Here is an 18,382-nt window from a genome sequence, read left to right on the forward strand (position 1 = left end):
AAAATTCATACTGCAATTATGCCTTAAAACTTCTGATTTGCCTTAACAAAGCTGCAGAATCACTTGAAAATGTCACACCGTTCTATGGAACTCTAATGTGTGTTCAAAATCCGCGCGCAAATTTAGAGGTGCCAAGATGGCGGAGATCACAAGCTTACGCACAGATACGCCAAGAAGCAATGAGTTATACATTTTATTGAGCCATGATTTGGCAAAACATAAAAGTTCGGACGAATTGTATGCCGTATAAAGCTGTTTGATTAAACCGACCTTGAATGTTTTGTTATTGTTGAGTACCAAACTTCCTCGTGCATTGAGCGGCTGAAACACTTCCAAACATATGACGAGGTAAACAGATACACGTTGGCTGCAGAGATGTGACTGCTTAAATGCAGTTGCTACGAAATATGTCACTCGGATAATGCAGATGGAAACGGACGAATACGAGTTCCACTACGTTAAAAAGGTAAGCATCCCAAGCTTCGATTGTTCTAAATGTGACTTCGACAAACATCTTTTTTTATGTATGTTATGGTACACCTTCGGTTCATCAACGTTGTTCGCACGAATAGTTCTTTTCTGTCTTCCTTGCACAACTGAGCGCTTCCAAGCACTGAATACTGCGGCTCATTCACGTTTCGTTATCGAGTCACTCTATTGATGAAATTTGCGGTCATTTTTTTATCTCCAGCAGCTGTGAAAGGACGTTGTCATGTTGTCATAGTAGAATGGCGGATCTCCTTGCAAAGCGTGTCGTGACATGCTCGCGCTGCCATTTTGAATGACCACTCGATATTTTCTGGTCTGAAAAATCAGCCGTGCGTGCTACACATTTCAGGTTTTCGTTTGTCCCGTGTTATGCTGTTCTCTGTGAGGTGTATGCATGTGCCCTCGTGGATCGTGAACTTTCGCGCGCGTCCCTAGATCCGTTTTTTTTCTTGGCCATCTCGCTTTACGCCAAATTATTGCCCACATACACCCGCGTTTACGTTGGCTATTTTATTTTACCACGACAGGGGTTGCATATGGACGCATTTGGTCGGTGTCAATCGTACATTCTTGTTATGCAATCCATTCAAAAGGCCTTGTTTTTCTCTGTCGAATCCGACTCCCACGTTTCCCTAGCGCCTAGGTACTTTTTTGTGGACTACTGCATCCGGTCGATCCGGTTGCGCCGTGCTGTGCTACGTACTAGAGTGCGTGTGGAGGTCGTGGTGGTGTTGAGAGACCGCGTGCACTCTTCTCAAGCCCTCCCGAACAAAGTTCTTATCGTCATCACTTTCTATCGAAAGTGGTTGCTGTATTCCCTGTCTCCGTTTACCTTTACACGTTAGATAGAGCCCGCGGCGTTATTTTGCTTTTGCAAAAGACAGCGTCAACAGCGTCACAGCTGCCCCCAGCTGTTCAGAATACCGCTGGTAGAGTTCCACGTATCGCGCAGCTGTCTTAGCTGAGCTTAGCTTAGCTTAGCTTAGTTTTCCGTCGAGTCACGAGAAGCAACTAGGCACCTGGTGACAAGAGCCTGTCGTCGAAGTCGTATTTATCCCTAGTGGCAACTGCCTCTCTCCCCTCTCTTCTCTACCACCACTCCGTGACGGTCAGCTGCACGTAAGTTCATGCGCGGCGCACACCGCTGTCCTTTGACGTCGTGATCAGCACAGTTGTTGTACTACTACCGCTATCTTTAGGGCGAACAGACGGCTCACAGGGCAACGTCCTCGAACGAAAGAGGTTCGACACTGAAACAACCGAAACACGTATGTATAGCGTATCGCAATACACCCAGCGACGCGGCGTTCCTTACTTCTCGATCCCCGAGACGCCGCTTGTGCTTGTTTTTGCGGTTTCGTTCTGCGACGCATGTCGCCGAAACCACCGCGCGAGGTCGTAGCTTCGACGCCGACGGCAATTCTGTTGGTATACTGTGCTCGATCGCTGGCCTTTGTGGGGTGTACGCCAGCCGGTTGTGTACTACAACCGGTGACTTTATAATCCGAAGTAAACGATGACGCGCCGTCTCGCATCTGCGTCATACGGTCATACTGCGCGTGGCGCTGCGTAGGCTCCGCTGCCGTAGCCAGTTCAGTGGGCAGATCGGCTAGTGCTGTCGAAGGTCCAACTCCGGCTTATTCTAGCTGCTTCGTCGTCACGTTGCGATAGGCGACTACCGATCGATCTCGTGGTGATCGGAACACGTTCACATGTCAAAAATCTGCTGCGTATTTGCCTGTTTGTCAAACGCAGTTTTTTTCAACGGACGCCTATTGTTTATCCCCTGTAAAAACCTTCATTGTCAACGTTCCCAGTTGCTTGTCACAATATCCGATGTGCTTCGAGTAAATTTCTGGCTTTATAAATGTAGCGCATATTTTGTGAGCTGCTTAATCTCTTCGCGACCCAGGGAACTAATTGGCTTATCAGACTCTCAGTGGTGAGATAAAGTGTGCACTTTTGCAGCTAGAATAACTGCAATGATCCTTACTGGAAATACATCAGAAGCTACTGACTTGAAGCCCATATAACCTGGAAACTTGCATTTTCTCTGTGTGTGCCTTGCTGAGATTTTTCAACAAATTTCATAAGGCTATACGAACTGTAGAAAGCAGGGACTAGTAAGAAAGCAACTGTATGAATCACCTTCTCGCAGATATGTTTGTGTTGAAACACTTTATTTTCTTTACATACATAACTTATGTGCATGATGCCCTAGCCATACCACAGCACATGTCAGAACTTCCTAATCACCCCTACAGTGATCTGTTTAATGTGTTGCATGAAGTGGACTGCTCTAGCTTCATCCTGTTCATCTTAACTGAAGGTCGTCTATAGTAAATCCTCGTTATAACGAATTTCTGGACATAAAAAATTAAATACGTAATGATTCTTGCCAACATGAGTGTGAAAAAGATGTACGCTTATTACAAACATAAGATAATATAATGGAAAGTATTTTCATGTCGGGTGAATATACTTTCATTATAATCAAGTTAGTTACATACTACATTACTCGCTTTTCATCCCTGATGCATGTTGTCATACTTGAATACATGAATGTTACTGCAAACATTTTTCGCTTTGTAGTATTAAACATCGGGGTCCCTTCAGTGCAATTTGCTTGTCTGTACAACCGAAGGTTTCAGGATCGAATCCCAGCCGTGGCAGTGACATTTTGATGGAGGTGAAATAAATGCTAGGGGCTCGTGTACTTCGATCTAGATGCACGTTGCAGAACCGCATGTGGTCAAAATTTCCAGAGCCCTCTATGGCGTCTCTCATAACCATATCGTGGTTTTGGGATGTACAACCCCAACAACTAAGTATTGTTTGTCTGTACAAGACATTGACAGCATGAAAAAAAACTAGATGGACTAAGCGAGGGGCCACAGACAAGCGCTTGTCTGTGTTGATGTCTTGTGCAATGTAGTACAAACCTTCTCATTAATTGTTTGCCAGCACACTTCACAGATAACATCAAGTATGGCTTCCTTGACATTAGCTGAGAAAGAGATAGTTTTTGAGTGCCCAGTAATTTGTAAAGCACAGGCCTTGTGTCATGTGCTTCAGCATATCTATCTGATGCTCCCCTTGTTTTTCGGATAAACAAGTTGAAAGCTGCGCTGTGTGTGTCCCGGCCCATCTCTGTCCATGTCTTCAAAGCACATCCACATTGACATCATTAATTGTTTGTGTTTGTCACATGCAGGAGAGTGCAGAGGAGGAGGGCCGCGGCGGAAGACGGGGTCGGCGCAGTTCGGGCAGCTCTGTTGGCACTTCGGCGTCAGGCGGAGGAGGGCGCAGCAGCAGCGGCGGCAGTGGCAGTGGAAGCAAGCGGTGTGATATGCGAGCCAAGCTGGAGCGCAGCCGACAGAGTGCGCGCGAGTGCCGGGCACGCAAGAAGCTGCGCTACCAGTACCTTGAGGAATTGGTGGCCGATCGAGAGAAGGCCGTGCTGGTGCTGCGCCACGAGCTCGACATGGTGAGTGGAGGCCACTCCGGGTAACACCCATTCTGGCTTGCCACAACAAATAATTGCCCCTTGGAATGATCAGATGCAGTTGAAGCTCAGTATAACAAACACTGATATGGCGAATTATCTGTTATAGTGAACTAAATAGGAATTTTGGTTGGTCAAGCTTGCTTTTGATGACATTTAGACTCTTTATACAGGGTGCCTCAGCTAACTTGCACCTAATTTTAAAGAAGCAAACATATGTGCTTCGTGTGTCAAATTGGCCCAGTATTTTTCTGACCTGTATGTAGCACGTCACGATATTTTTCCTATCCGCCAAGCTGGGTAATGAACAAAGATTGCCTAATTAACTTTTTAGTTAGTAACTCTAGCGAAAAATCTTTAATACAAAAGTTGCGGCACTTGTTCTGAAACGTCGGAATATTTCATCCATGCTGAGATAAGCGCCAATCCAATAAGCGTGGTGATTAACAAAGATTGCTTGATTAACCTTTAATATAGTAACTCTAACGAAAAATATTGAATGGGAAAGTTGTAACATTTGTTCAGCAACATCAAATAATTTCGTCTGTGCTAAGATAGCTGCCCTGTTTAATTTTTATTTTCAGCTTTTCTTTAGAGTGCGCGAAACTATAAAAATATACTTGGTGCAAGTTAACTGAAACACCCTGTATAATGAAACCGAAAAAAAGGAGAGCCACTGCAATATCTCCTGTTGCAAAGAAACATTTGGCTCGCATGAGGCTCAAAATGCGAAAGGTAGCATAAAAAGCACTATAACTATCGAAAGACCATTCACAAGCACATTCTTTTTAATTGTTTGAAAAAAGTCCGTAAATTTTGATCATCCAGCACAAAAAAAAAAGTGCACTTAATTGATTTCGCCATTTAAATTGAAGTTTGAAATGCCATAAGGATACAGGTAAGGATCACTTTGTTAATAGTGGGCTTGAAGCCCAGGTATCCAATTTGTCAGAGCCGATTTTTATCGCTATTGTTAGAATGGATATCACATATAACTAGAGCTGTGCGAATAGCAAAATTTTGGGTGCGAATCGAATCGAATAATTTTTGAATAATTTTCTAATAGTATTTCTCAAACATTTTTCGAATAATTCGAAGTGAAATTACAGAAAAAGTTGCAGAGAATCCCTAAGTATGTTCTTGTGAGATAGCAACATGAAAGTGTTTCTTTTCGCTAGGTTGATGAAGCGCTGGTGGGGTCATATTTCATAGTTCTCTTTCTTATCAAGAATGAGGCAATGTAGAGGCCGTATTGTATTTATGTACATGATTTGGTGCAACCAAAGTGTTGCCGACAACACTTTACACGTGATAGGCAGAGATGCCATTTCCTCAGCCTCTCCTCTTTCAACTTCTGTGGAAGCCCAAACTGATGTGGCAGAGAAGGGTGTGCTCCCTTCAAGTCCGGAGTTCCAAATCTGCCTTGTAGACGTCGATATATAAGAACATCTCAAATTTTGGATGCTAAAAAGCTTCGGCGTCCGATTTTTCGGACTTCCTGCCCAAATTCCAGGTCCAATACAGCATTAATTGAGCCCCCAGCTCTGCCACATGTTTTATCTCCATATTGGAACCAGCGTTTTCTTGAGTTAATACATTTGCGACCATAGCGGAGCTTGAAAGGCAGCTTTGCCGCAATACGGGGTTGTGATGAGGTGAAGCATATTGAAAATCTAGGGACCACTTTCAATCTGACGTTGACTGTCTTTTGCCTAAGTTCGACCGTAGCGGAGCTTGAAAGGCGGCTTTGCCGCAATACGGGGGTGTGGTGAGGTGAAGCATATTGAAAATCTAGGGACCACTTCCAATCGGATTTTGTCTCTTGGCTAGGTTCGACCGTAACGGAGTTTGAAAGGCAGCTTTGCCGCAATACGAGAGTGTAATGAGGTGAAGCATATTGAAAATCTGAAGGGGTCACTTTCAATCGTACGTTGACCGCATTTGTCTTTGGGAAGTTCGAATAGTAAAATTTCAGTGCGAATCGAATCGAATAGCAAACACTATTCGAAAAATATTCGAAATTTTGAATATTCGCACACCCCTACATATAACAAACTAATTTATGGTCCCGATGCTACTTTTTAATAGCAAGGTTCGTCTGTATACAAGGACATTGTTGGGAAGCAGTGTGTCAATGATGATCTTTCAAACTGAATTGAATATAAACAGAATAGTGCCAGTAGTGAATACTGTCTAATAGTTCTTCAGTATTAAGTTTTAACCCTTTCCCTCCCGTTGACAAGTACAGTCATGAGATTTTGTACCAAAATGTCTGATGACGACTGTACTCGTCGTCAACAAAAATTGGCCCCACATGGAACCAATGACAACTATACTCGTCGTAGTTGTGTTTCTTCACACTAGATGGCCACACTTGTCCATGTTCTCTCGGCTTTCATTGTATTGCTATGCGGTGAAGCCATCTTCGGGGTTCCTTACACAATTAGTGAAATAAAGGAACCCCACTGAATTGAAATAATGGTAACATTTTATTCAGAAAAAAGAAAGCTCTACATATTGAGCTAAAAATATATCTCCAGTAAATTTGGTACAATTTCCTCCTTTTTTCACGATAGGGCAAGGGTTAAACATAAATTTTTGAAAGTAATATAATATGATGCTCACAGCCTAGAAATCGTGTAGCATCGAAATTCAAACGGAATGTCAGGAACAAACAAGCAAATTCACAGTGTGTGCGAAATTTGTTAGTGTGAAAGATCATTCTCTAGTCACTAAAGTTTGGCTCCTAATGTGCTGCTGTACTACGTGAGCTCTCATGTTTTATGGCTATAGTATGCCTCTGGGGGTTAAATGTATCATACTTTTGCACCAGCTTGGTGCATTTGATTCTGTGAATTATTAATAAACTATATGAGAAATATCTGTATTTACAAGTAAAAACGCTTTGATTCAATATAAAAAAATATTAGAATATTTGCACACTTTTAGTATGGAGAAACACTAAATTTAGGATCATAAACTAGTCTTTCTGAACACTGCCTTCATTAATTTTGGGCTAATAAATTGCTTGTAGGAGAGGAAAACAAGGCCATACTTCCATTCATTGAATTTTTACTGGAAGTTGGTGAGGCAACTGTATTGGTGTGGTGTCGTGGATTTCCAACTACCGTAAAAACCCGCGTATAGCCCGGGGTTTTTTTCTAGATTTTAGGGTGCGAAATTTCGGCCCCGTACTATATGCGGGTCCCAAGAATTTTCGGCCCAAATTCAGTTTCGGTTTCGGCATAGCGCGGTGCTATCATCATCATCAGCTGTCTGCGCGCTTCTGCGCTAGGTAGTGTTAGCGGCGTTAGTCTTAACTGGTCAGTTGGTCAGTGGCCTTTGCTTCAACTTGGTGCCCATAACGACGGCCTCGATTTTGCTCCTGTGATTTTACGCCATGTCAGGACCGCGCAGGCAGTACTCTGCTGCTTTTAAAAGAAAAGTTATCGCTGCTGCCGAAACCATCGGCAACTGTGCCGCGGAGCGGCAGTACGGAGTCCACGAGCGGAGCATTCGCGGTTGGCGGAAGCAGAAGGAAGCCCTCTTTGCATGCAGCGGCCAGCGAAAAAGTTTCCGCGGACCAAAAAATGGAGCATTTCCTGACGTGGAACGAGAACTCACAGACTTTGTGCGGGAGCAGCGAGCTGCACATCTCGCTGTCAACATCGAGCTGCTACAAGCGAAGGCAAGGGAGATCGCTCGAGACAAAGGCATTCAGCCGGAGGATTTCAAAGCGAGCAAGCATTGGGTGTCTCGCTTCATGCGCCGCGCTGGGTTCTCCCTACGTCGGCGTACGTCGATCTCCCAGAAGCTACCAGAGAGCTACGAAGAGCACCTCGTGGCTTTTCAAAGGTACATAATTGCGTTGCGAAAGGCAGTCCCCTTTCAGCTGGGCCAGATCGGCAACGCGGATCAGACGCCGGTCTACCTGGATATGCCCTCGGCGCTGACGGTGCATCAAAAAGGCTCCAGGCAAGTTATCGTGCTGTCGACTGGAAACGAAAAAACGCGGGTGACTGTAATGTTATCCTGCACGGCTGACGGTCGCAAGCTGCCACCCTACGTGGTGTTCAAACGAAAGACGCTGCCGAAGGGGGAGAAGTTCCCGAAAAATGTCGTCGTCCGCTGCCAGGACAAGGGGTGGATGGACGAATCGTTAGTCCTTGACTGGATAAAGTCCGTGTGGTGTCGACGGCCCGGAGCACTGCTGGGGCTCCCTTCGATGCTTGTGCTCGACGCGTTTCGGTGTCACCTGGCCGACTCCGTAAAGCGACTGCTGCGCGACTCCCGCACCGAGCTCGTCGTCATCCCGGGAGGGATGACATCACAGCTGCAGCCGCTTGATGTGTGCCTTAATAAGCCATTTAAGGACCATGTCAAGCGCCTGTACGTGGAGTGGATGAGGTCCGGAGAACCAGAAGTGACCCCTGCCGGACGGCTGAAACGGGCCTCGCCAGCGATGCTCTGCTCGTGGATAGTCGAGGCTTGGGCCTGCATTCCAGAGGCGCTCGTTTGCCGCGCCTTCAAAAAGTGCTCCATCTCCAACGCGCTTGATGGCACTGAGGATGATGTGCTGTGGGAGAACATTTCCGACAAGGGAGCTTCGGAAGAGAGTGCGTCCGACGACGACGATGAATGAAATGTCAATAAATGCATTTTTTCCATTTTCCTCGGACTATATTCGGGTGAAAACTTTTTTTCTCACGTTTGCTATCCCCGAATTACACCCCGGACTATATGCGGGTCCGAGCTATATGCGCGTTTTTACGGTACATTTGCCTATTTTACCGCTTCTTTGCTATTACGGGTATACTTGAAATTTGCCAAGTTCAATCATTGGGTTCAACATTATGCATTATAATCTGAGTGTGATCTATTTTTCATTCAATGTTTAGCCCTCAAAAAAAAAAAAATTCAGCCAGCTCCACTTCACGAACACTGTCGAAACAGCGAAGCTTACACCCGTCCTTCATCAGGCTATGTCGTACTTCTATATTTGTCAAGTCTTTCGTTCGTTGGCGCTCAGCTTCGGCTGCTCTTGCACGAACATCGCGGTTGGCTCGGCGATGACATGGCAGTTCTCGCGTCAGCTCTCGCTGATGCTCACGTCGGGCTGCTTCTTAATCAGGAGAATGTGAAATGTTCGCCATCTTGAAAGCACAGACTTCTGAACACTGACACTGACACGCTATTTTACACTACACTGCGCTGCACTGTCACCCCATCTTGGCGCGTTTCTTGTAGGCTCACCCCTTGACATCCTCCGCCCTTGCCCTCACCTCTCTCAGCACACGCAGCCCTCATCTTCCTACCGAGCCTCACTCTCGCCGCACTGCAAGGCCACGTGATCACCGCTACCACAACCCCGCACATGAAAGCCTCGACTAAGAACAGCTTCACTGTTAAAAAGAGTGTCCCACACTCGCCATCATGCCTGCGAGCGGCGCTGACTAACACGCCCTGGTTTGCATGCACACAAATATCCGATAAAGTGAACGAGGGAACGAGCACCGCAGTAGCTTTATTGGTAGAGCATCGGGCACGTTACCCGAAGGTTGCAGGTTCGGTCCCTGCCGGCGGCAAGTTGTCTTTTTGTCCACTTTACTTTCTTCACATCTGTATCATAATTAGTACTATACACTTAAAACAGTACAATTAACGTCCGCTATATGTTCCTTGACTTCATTATCTTTTGGTTTTCATGAAGGTTATAACAAAAGTTTGAATGCGAAATAACTTGTGAGACAGATTTATGTGAACACGCGTACATCAGCTATGAAATAATGACGGCAAATACAGTAAAAGCTGGTCAATTTGACCCTCGTTAGTTAGGATGATTCAGACGTGTTCCCTGGTACCGGCCACCATGTGCGTTGTTTAATGTCATCGAACTCTCGTTAATTCGGTCATATTTGGCTGCAGCACGGTTAATTTGGACAATCCCCGGAGCTCGCCGAGTGAAAATCGATGAAAAAGAGTGAAAATGGCGTTCGCAGACAGTCGGAACGATGCAGTGCTTTCTGCATCGCTATCTTCATCATTTAGTGACGACGCTTTTGTCCATCCGGCACTGTGCAGCTATGTTTTAACTTGATGAAATGTGCACGCAATGTCACAAAACTCAAACATGGCAGAAGCTGTTGAAAATGAAGAGCGTTAAGCCGCGGCCGGTATGCTGACATAAAACATTTTGCTACATCGTGATGAACAAACAATCAGTTGCTGGCCACTTTACCTGCAAAAGAACTGTCGTCATGTATGCGTGGTGGTTGTGGCGGTACGTAATAAGGGAGGTCTGCAGAGCACGTTTCAGGCTAATTAAACATGGCAGTCTGGCACCATGGTCTCATTGAAAGTGAAGTCGCAGGATGACGAAAGTTGCGGGTTTTTCACTGCTCTTATGCAAAAGAAGTACAGGATTTACGTATTCATCAAGAAAATGAAAGTATGTTGATTTAACAGACATTTGTTTATGGTTTTCTTGATACTTTCAATAATTTGGCATTCGGTTAATTCGGACATTGCTTTCGGTCCCGTGAAATCCGAATTAACGAGTTTCTACTGCACATCATATAACACATTTAAAGTCAATTTTAAAGTGTATACACACATCTGAGCACTAAACCTCACGGCATTTACAGAAACTTGGCTTTGATGTAAACAAGCAACAACAATCTCATGAGTTTGTGTTAGCTGCCATGCTCCATGTGTACGCTGTCTGCCACTGTTGTCATTGTAGCACTCATGTGCATGCAGAAGCCGCACATGTTTTGTGTGGCAATGTGGCCAGCTGTGTTTACAAAACTTGGTCCGAGCTCTCTCTGTGCTCCCTGAAACCAATACTTCATCTGGGCACTATGAAAACTTCTCCAAATCATTAACCATAGTGTGCTCAAGCAAACAAGGCTTCCATCTGTGATAATTGGGTCATTAGCGACTTACTGCAACAGAAAATACGAGTTGCAAAATTTCTGTGTCAGTGCTTTTCTTTGGTTTAGACTAGTTGCACATACACAGTATGCACATTTAATGTCTTCCAATTTTTTGCTTGTGAGGAACAACAACGGCCTCCCGTTAGGGGGTCGTAACTCCTCAGGATCCAATAAAGTTCGTTGTCTGTCTGTCTGTCTGCCTTTTCAATGCTCGTTTCAGTACCGACAGTACTTCAAGGAGATGGACCAGGGCAACATTCCTGAGGCTGTGCTCGAAATCCTAGAGAAGGAGCAAGAAGAGCGCGAGCAGCAAATCCCTCAACAAGAGTGATGCAGCAAAGCCTTGTGGCGACAGGCTGGTGTGACAGTGTTGGTTTATTTGAGCGAATTGCAGCAGCACAGGGTGTGTGTGTCGGGGCAGAGGTGAGTTGCGGTTCATTACTGTCCCCTGGCGCGTCTTACTGGCATTGAATCTATTCGCCTGGAGTCTCATACCGATCAGTGCAAATGGACGCGTAGAAAAGAAGGAAAAAAGCCAAGCATTATACACATCATTGCGCTGCCGGTATGGCAGCACCATTCCTTGTTTTATCAAGTTGTTCTTTCCTTCGCAGGCTCTAGCACAATAGTATACCAACCCAACAAAAATGTTTATGTCGCGCGTTTTTTCGTTTCTCTCCCTTTTTTGTTAAGCATTTTGTGCCCCGATTTGCCCAGTTCCAAAAACGCAACGTGGGTTTATTAGAATTCTTGTCTAGTGTGTGGTGATGCGACACGAAGGCCTCATGGTGTGAAATTATGAAGATGACCTGTGAAGTTATGATAACTGCAAGTATTCATCGAAAAAAACGGAGTCGCTGGAAACTTCACTGTCGCAGGGTTCTGGCTGCGTTGCATTGTGCCTCTCAGGTTCGCAGTTCCACGAACATCTGAAAAGTATCGTTGATGGTTCACGTATAGCTGTCTGGAATACTTGAAAAACACGGATGCAACTATTTTAATGTGATTGTTGCAGATTTTGAAGCTTACTTATTTGTGTTGCCGAGTTGGAAAAAAAAGAAAAGTCACGATGTCTTTTGTGCCTAATTCCTTAATGCAAAGTCATGCTCCGCACTGCTTTTTTTTTCTGCTTTGCGCTTCATTACGGCTTGGCAGCACATATTTTGTAACAACAAAAGTGGGCTTGCACAGCAGTATTTTTTTTAACTTAAGAGAAGACTAGTTACTCATAGTCAAGGAATCACATTTACTTTTGTTATACATTTTATACATTTTTTAGTTCATTACGGCATTCTGTTGTCTCCTTGGAACAATTTGGAACCGGGCATGAATGTGTCTCATGTGATAATGTAAAACTGTTGTCATGTTGAAGTCACATGCACAGCGATGTGTGATAGTACCATGCCTTGAGAACCGGTGTATATGAACAGCGAATGTGATCACATGTTGTGCAGCGCATGACACCTCTTGTTATTCTCACAAAACACAGTTGTTTTCATACGTCACGTTTTTGCAAGAATCGTGTTAGTTCTGCACTTGTAGTGTTGCATTGAAACTTGTTTGTAGTATTCAAGATTTTTAGCGTTGCATTGTTATGTTTTGTTGACGCATGTGTTGCTTTCTTCGTTAATTCATTGGCCACAGCTCTCTAAAGAGGAGCTGTGATTTGTTACTGGTGATGTGTTTAGTAGGTTGTTATTTTGATGCAATTTGTTCGTGGAGTCTTGTAGTTACGCCGGCAGATTTATGGAGTTAATCGAGCAGTACCACGAGACAGGCACTGCTTGCTTTTCTTTTTCTTTGTTTCGCTGGTGGCTTGACTTTACCACATAGCCTGTCAACGTTCTTGACGGTGGTGTGCGTAATTGTTTTCGTACAAGTCACAGTTTGCTTTGTGCCAGCAGTGTCGCAGATTATGCTTTGCTGCTCTTTATTTTCTGGGCTGGACGATTGCCAAGAGACTTTATCATGAGGTTTTGTAAACCAAAGACAAATGTGTCGTACAAGTGGCACATAAAATTACGTAACACTTCCAGTGCAATGTTGTTATTTGGCACCTGTTGCTGCTGTTGCGTGAATGGAAAGATTTATTACGTTGGATTAAAACCTGAATGGAATACCACTTGTCTTCATGTCTTATTTTCAACTCTCTTGAACCCATCACTTTTCTGGACGAACACAGCTCGTCCGTGCCGAACTGTTGCCAAACCGTTTTGGACGAGTGTAGCGCGTCTACTTGAGATGTTATCTCCCAATGAGTGTTTTACACAAGACACACTCATTCGCGGGCTAGTTCGTATGTCCCTTCAGATGCCAGCACTAATGTGGCAATTTATTTTCCTTTCAGTCGCTGCTTCACTTCTCTGGGGCAACTTGTGTTTCAAAAATGGTGTTCAAAGGACCTGGCATGTTGTTGTTGGTCCGTCATTGCAGAGCAGCTTTTCATCATTTTCAGAATGATTAAAATTCATGGAACGTTGAAAGCATTGTTCGAATGCTGAAAATTTTCAAACAGTGCTGCTTTTGTTTTTTAATTGTTGACTGCCAGCAGGTAGCTCGCCTTCTCCCATGAGCAATTAACAATAAACATTATTAGGCTAATTTGACTTGGCATGTGCTTGAATATTTTTTAAACAATAAAAGCTGGCTAATTAGAAAGATTAAATTCAATATTCCTTAAAAAAAACACATATTAGGGCGAAAATTTCTCAAAATATCAAGACAGCTAATGGGTTAAGTTCATGACTTTACAGTTTGTCAAATGTATGACCTGTTAATGCTATAGATTCCCAACTTTGTTAGCTCCATTCAACACACAAGATTGGGAATCATGGATGGTTCAAAAAGAATTTTCTAGGCATGAGCCACCAGTTCGAAATCTAATCCTGTGCTCATACACTTAGCTTCATATAAGACTTTCTCATTCGAGAGCATGTGCACAAAGAAAGGAGGAAGTTGCTGCAATTGGGTCCCCAAACTTCTGTCCTTGAGTGTATGTGCAGACTGGCTTCTGATTTACACAAAGTTTGCTGCTGATGTGGTTCCTTTGTGATGTACAAACTGATCACTTTAACTCTGGGTGGTCGTTTGTATTTTGTTGTAAAGATTCAAGTAATTAAAAGAGTGCCATTTTAACTGCCCATGTCACAAAATGATGCACAATTGAAAGTTTTTGCAATTTCAGAAACTTTTGATGAACCCATTCTAATGCTATGTAATAGTACTGTAGCTTACACTATGCAAAATGGTAGACCAGCAAAACTGCATGTAGTTCAGCGAAGTCACAAGAACAATTGTGGAACAGCACAGGCTGCATGTAAACGAAGTTTCTAGTATTCTAGTTTAAAGCTGAATGTGCTCTAGTTTTGGTTTTGGTCTTGTTTAAAAGTGAGAAAGCTCGCTTCCCCGGTTGTGTTAATCTAATTGTTGCGCAACCTTACACAAATCTTGCAGTCTTTACTTGGCTGCCATATTGATAGGACTGCATGTTGATGCAATAGGTGTTTTGCATTAATAAGCTCAGCATAAAGAAATGAACATGAGTTCATTCTTGGCATCTTGCGCAAGGCCCTTAGGTGTTTCAGTTGCTTCCTTCTGTGGTTGCTCAATGCCAAGGGTAGGCAAGCTTTTGAGGCGGGGGCCGGAAGGCAAATTGGGCGGGGAGTGGGGGTGTAGGGAAGGGGGGGCTTTGCAGTCAAAGAAAAAAAATGCACCGAATCGACAACAATCTACAAAACTGGCAAGCTTTTTGGCTAATTTCTGGCCAAGTGTGAAGATGGAGGACAATGCCAACTGGAAGTGATGTTTGTTTGTTCCTGTCTAACCCTATTTGAGGTCAAAACTGCCATGTCAGCCTTCAGATAGGAAGTCACACGAGGAGGCGGGGGGAGCGGGGTTCTGACATCGTGCCAGGGGCCGCATAATGGCCGCAGGTTGCCAACCCCCGCTCTATGTGAAAGAAATGGGCTCTAATCCACGCTGTGAAGGCGGTTGGCCATCGAAGTAGTGTTATTGACAGATCTGATAGGACCAATATGACCTACGTAACTTTAAATGATTGAGTTATTTGCACTACATGAAATGATCGATAGCAAGACCTCTCAGTGCACTGTACCATCGTGCTCTTGCTGCTCTTCGGAAGTACTAACTATTCGTGGCCTTCCCATTGTGCTATCACAATGCAAATGAAATCGGTTGCTCGTCAGGTTCTTATTTTAGATATGAAAGCGTAGCAACGTTATTCCCTGCTTCGGTTGCATAAACTGCAGTTTACACAACCGCAATCTTTACCAGAAAATGCAAGCAGTGAATGCTTCATGCTTCGCATTGTTCTAATGTACCCTAGCATCTATCATGTTGTGTACATATCAAAGCGTAGCGATGTTATTCCCTGCTTTGGCTGCATAAACCGCAACTGCAGTTTATGCAACCGCAGTCTTTACCAGGAAACACATGCAGCAAACGCTAAGAGTCTCACGTTCGAATGCACCTCATAATCTGTCATGTTTAACACTTGTTTCATGTTCTTCCTTATTGAAATGAATACTGAGGGGCCTCTTGCATTTGCAATTCCCATGGGAAATGCATGCATCGAACACCATATTTTGCTTCAGTTTGTGGAATAGTTTTCTTTCAGTTATCTGCAGCACTGTATCTGTGTGTATTTCCTTGCATTGAGTTGTTTTGCTATGTTTATTTCTTTCCTTAGTATGAACCAATTTACCAAAGCATCAATTCTAGTTAAGTTTTCTCGGAACTGTTATGACGACAGAGACGAAGAAATCCTGCGATTCGAGTCATATACAGCTCTTCTGTAAATATTGTAGAGGAGGAAAGGTTCTTCTAGTAAGCTTCTATCAAGGAAACGAATGTAATACATACAATATGATAATCATACCCAAGTTTGATGTCACAGAGCTGGAAAAAAAAATGCCAGGCCTGCGCTGAAACCGCAGCACAGTCACAGCAAAAGCTGGAAGAGCGGCGTTTCTAGAGCCCATTGTAAGCTAGCTCTCTTGGGGCTACAATAGAAGTACACTAGAAATGTAATCACGACGCCATAAATCACAATTTCTGTGAAGTTGGGAAGCACCTACTAAGCCATTATTCGTCATTCTGCGGAGAAGCGAGGCACTAGCTACACGTCTGTAAGGCATTATGTGCACTTTGTTGACGCGACGACTGATGACAATGAAGAATTATGGCTCAGCCCTTTGTAATGGGTTGGAAGCTTTAAACGGCCCACCATTTATGTAATTTGCATTGGGTGACGCCCGGTCGCTATTTCCCTCTACCGTCATGCTGTATAGCATACGTTGACGTGGGAGAGAGACGGGGGGGGGGGGGGGGGCGAAGAACTTTAATGAGACCCCAAGGAAATAGATCATGCGCTTATGGGCTTCCTTGGCAACCAAACAAGTGCACTTGAGAGGAACCCACTACGCTCTAAATCATTGTAATTTTACTGAGACCCCGAGGAAATGGATCATGCCCTTATGGGCTTCCTTGGCAACCAATACAAGCGCACATGCGAGGAACCCACTACGCTATAAATCATTGTAATTTTACTGAGACCCCGAGGAAATGGATCATGCGCTTATGGGCTTCCTTGGCAACCAATATAAGTGCACTTGCGAGGAACCCACTACGCTATAAATCATTGTAATTTTTGAAAAGTAGGTCAGCAGGCACTGTGCCATTTTTCGTCATTCTACGGAGAGCCGTGGTACCTGCTAAACGCATGTAAGACATTATGCGCACTTTGTTGATGTTGTGCCTGATGACGAAGAATTATGGCAGAGCTCTTTGTAATGGGTTGGAAGCATTCAACAACCTACTCGTTGCGCAATTCGCATTGTGTGACGCCTGGTTACAGAATTCGCGTTGTGCGACGAATGGTGCTTATTTTACTCTTCTACCACGCTATACTGCAAATCTTCATGTGGTTCCTTCCCGACATGAAGCCTGTATAGGACGTTTTTGCAAAGCAGTTTCAAGCACCGGCATGGCTCAGAGGTTGAATACTGGGCTCCCACGCAGAGGGCCCAGGTTCGAACCTCGTTCCATCTTGGAATTTTTTTCTTATTTCGTTTTTTTTTCTTATTTCGAGCGATACTGGTTACGGACACCGGCGGTGGCGGCGGCGGACAACTACGGCGCCAAAAACGGCCGGTGAAATGATCTCATAACAGCTTTCGCTGTAAAAGTGCTTGTAACAGCATAGTTGTACTTATAGTACATTGCAGCAACAGTGAGATCAATCTCAAGCAACATGACATACTTAGCGATGCAGCTAAAAACAAAAATCACTGCAATGTTGAATTTTTATATGCTTTATTAAACGTATGTCTCAAACTTGGAATTGATTTGCACATATCGAGTGTTATCACTGTGACAGACGGAGGAGACATGAAAAAACAGGTTGTCATTGAAATAGTCTTCTATACCACCACACGAAACACACAAAATGGCTGCTATCTTTTCAGCATTGCAACAACATGCAACAAAAGTGAATCTCGAAACATCACAGCATACTTGTGTGGTCGCAGCAATGACTCATATACAAGGTTCTGTGACTTATATAATATAATAAAGTCTTGAATAACTGTTCACCAACCGTCTAGTGCAGCAGCGACTTGACAATGAATGGCAGCTTCCATACAAAGGACATGAAGGGAACAGTTCTTTTGATGGGAGATGTAGTGAGACGAGGAACCAAACTGCGGTGCATTCTGTAAGGACTTTCACTCACTCATGAAATCAAAGCCGTAAGGTTTTATTTCACTTCCGCTTACGGCTTTGGCAGGAACACCAGTGAACTCAATCAGAAACACTGAAGGCCTCGTCAGTTTGTTGATTGCACTGGTTGAGCTTGCCCCTTATGGTGTCGCAATGAACTGAATTTCCAATGCAAAGGTGAACCCTGCTGTTTCACTTGAAGCTTATTCTTGGCAATGGGAGGCAACAGTGTCCAGCTCCGACTGATGGACCAGCTTGTACTGGTCTACCGAGCAAGAAGGGAAGCTAAAGCCGCTGGACTCCTGGACCAAGCCGATCATCCACTGCAGAGCGGAGAAGCTAGCCACTCTCATTGCGGCTGCGTGTTGTACACCAGTTCATTCTCTCTCTCCCAGCGCCATAGTAGACGTTAGTTTTCTATTCACCGATCTGGGAAACATTTGCTATTTCCTATAGTTGAGGTTGATCAACTTGCTCTCCTTCTGCCACCGAGATGTGAATTCAACTGGATGTCCTTGAGTATGTGTGTGAGCCATTGGCTTCTGCCATCTGCATGTGAAAACTTGCACTCTGACCCAGCGCAGGGCACTGTATTTTCCATTGGCAAGTCTGGACTTGAAAATCCAAGTGGAATTTATGCACTCACTCCAGGATTCTGGTTGCTCAACCGAAACAGCCAGTGCAATGTCTCGGATCACTGCAGCTTGCATCCCCT

General features: G+C 44.3%; 1 protein-coding gene across 1 annotated transcript; it reads left to right on the forward strand.

Moving 5' to 3' along the window:
- The first annotated feature begins 324 nt into the window (after positions 1–324).
- Positions 325–13,051, forward strand: LOC119377851 (cAMP-responsive element-binding protein-like 2). The gene is made up of 3 exons (XM_037647149.2): positions 325–466; positions 3,704–3,976; positions 11,150–13,051. The coding sequence occupies exons 1-3, from the start codon at positions 422–424 to the stop codon at positions 11,258–11,260; spliced, it is 429 nt and encodes a 142-aa protein (XP_037503077.1). The 5' UTR covers positions 325–421; the 3' UTR covers positions 11,261–13,051.
- Positions 13,052–18,382: the final 5,331 nt, after the last annotated feature.

The sequence above is a fragment of the Rhipicephalus sanguineus genome, unplaced genomic scaffold (genome assembly GCF_013339695.2).
Source record: "Rhipicephalus sanguineus isolate Rsan-2018 unplaced genomic scaffold, BIME_Rsan_1.4 Seq585, whole genome shotgun sequence".
In the NCBI taxonomy this organism is placed as follows: domain Eukaryota; kingdom Metazoa; phylum Arthropoda; class Arachnida; order Ixodida; family Ixodidae; genus Rhipicephalus; species Rhipicephalus sanguineus.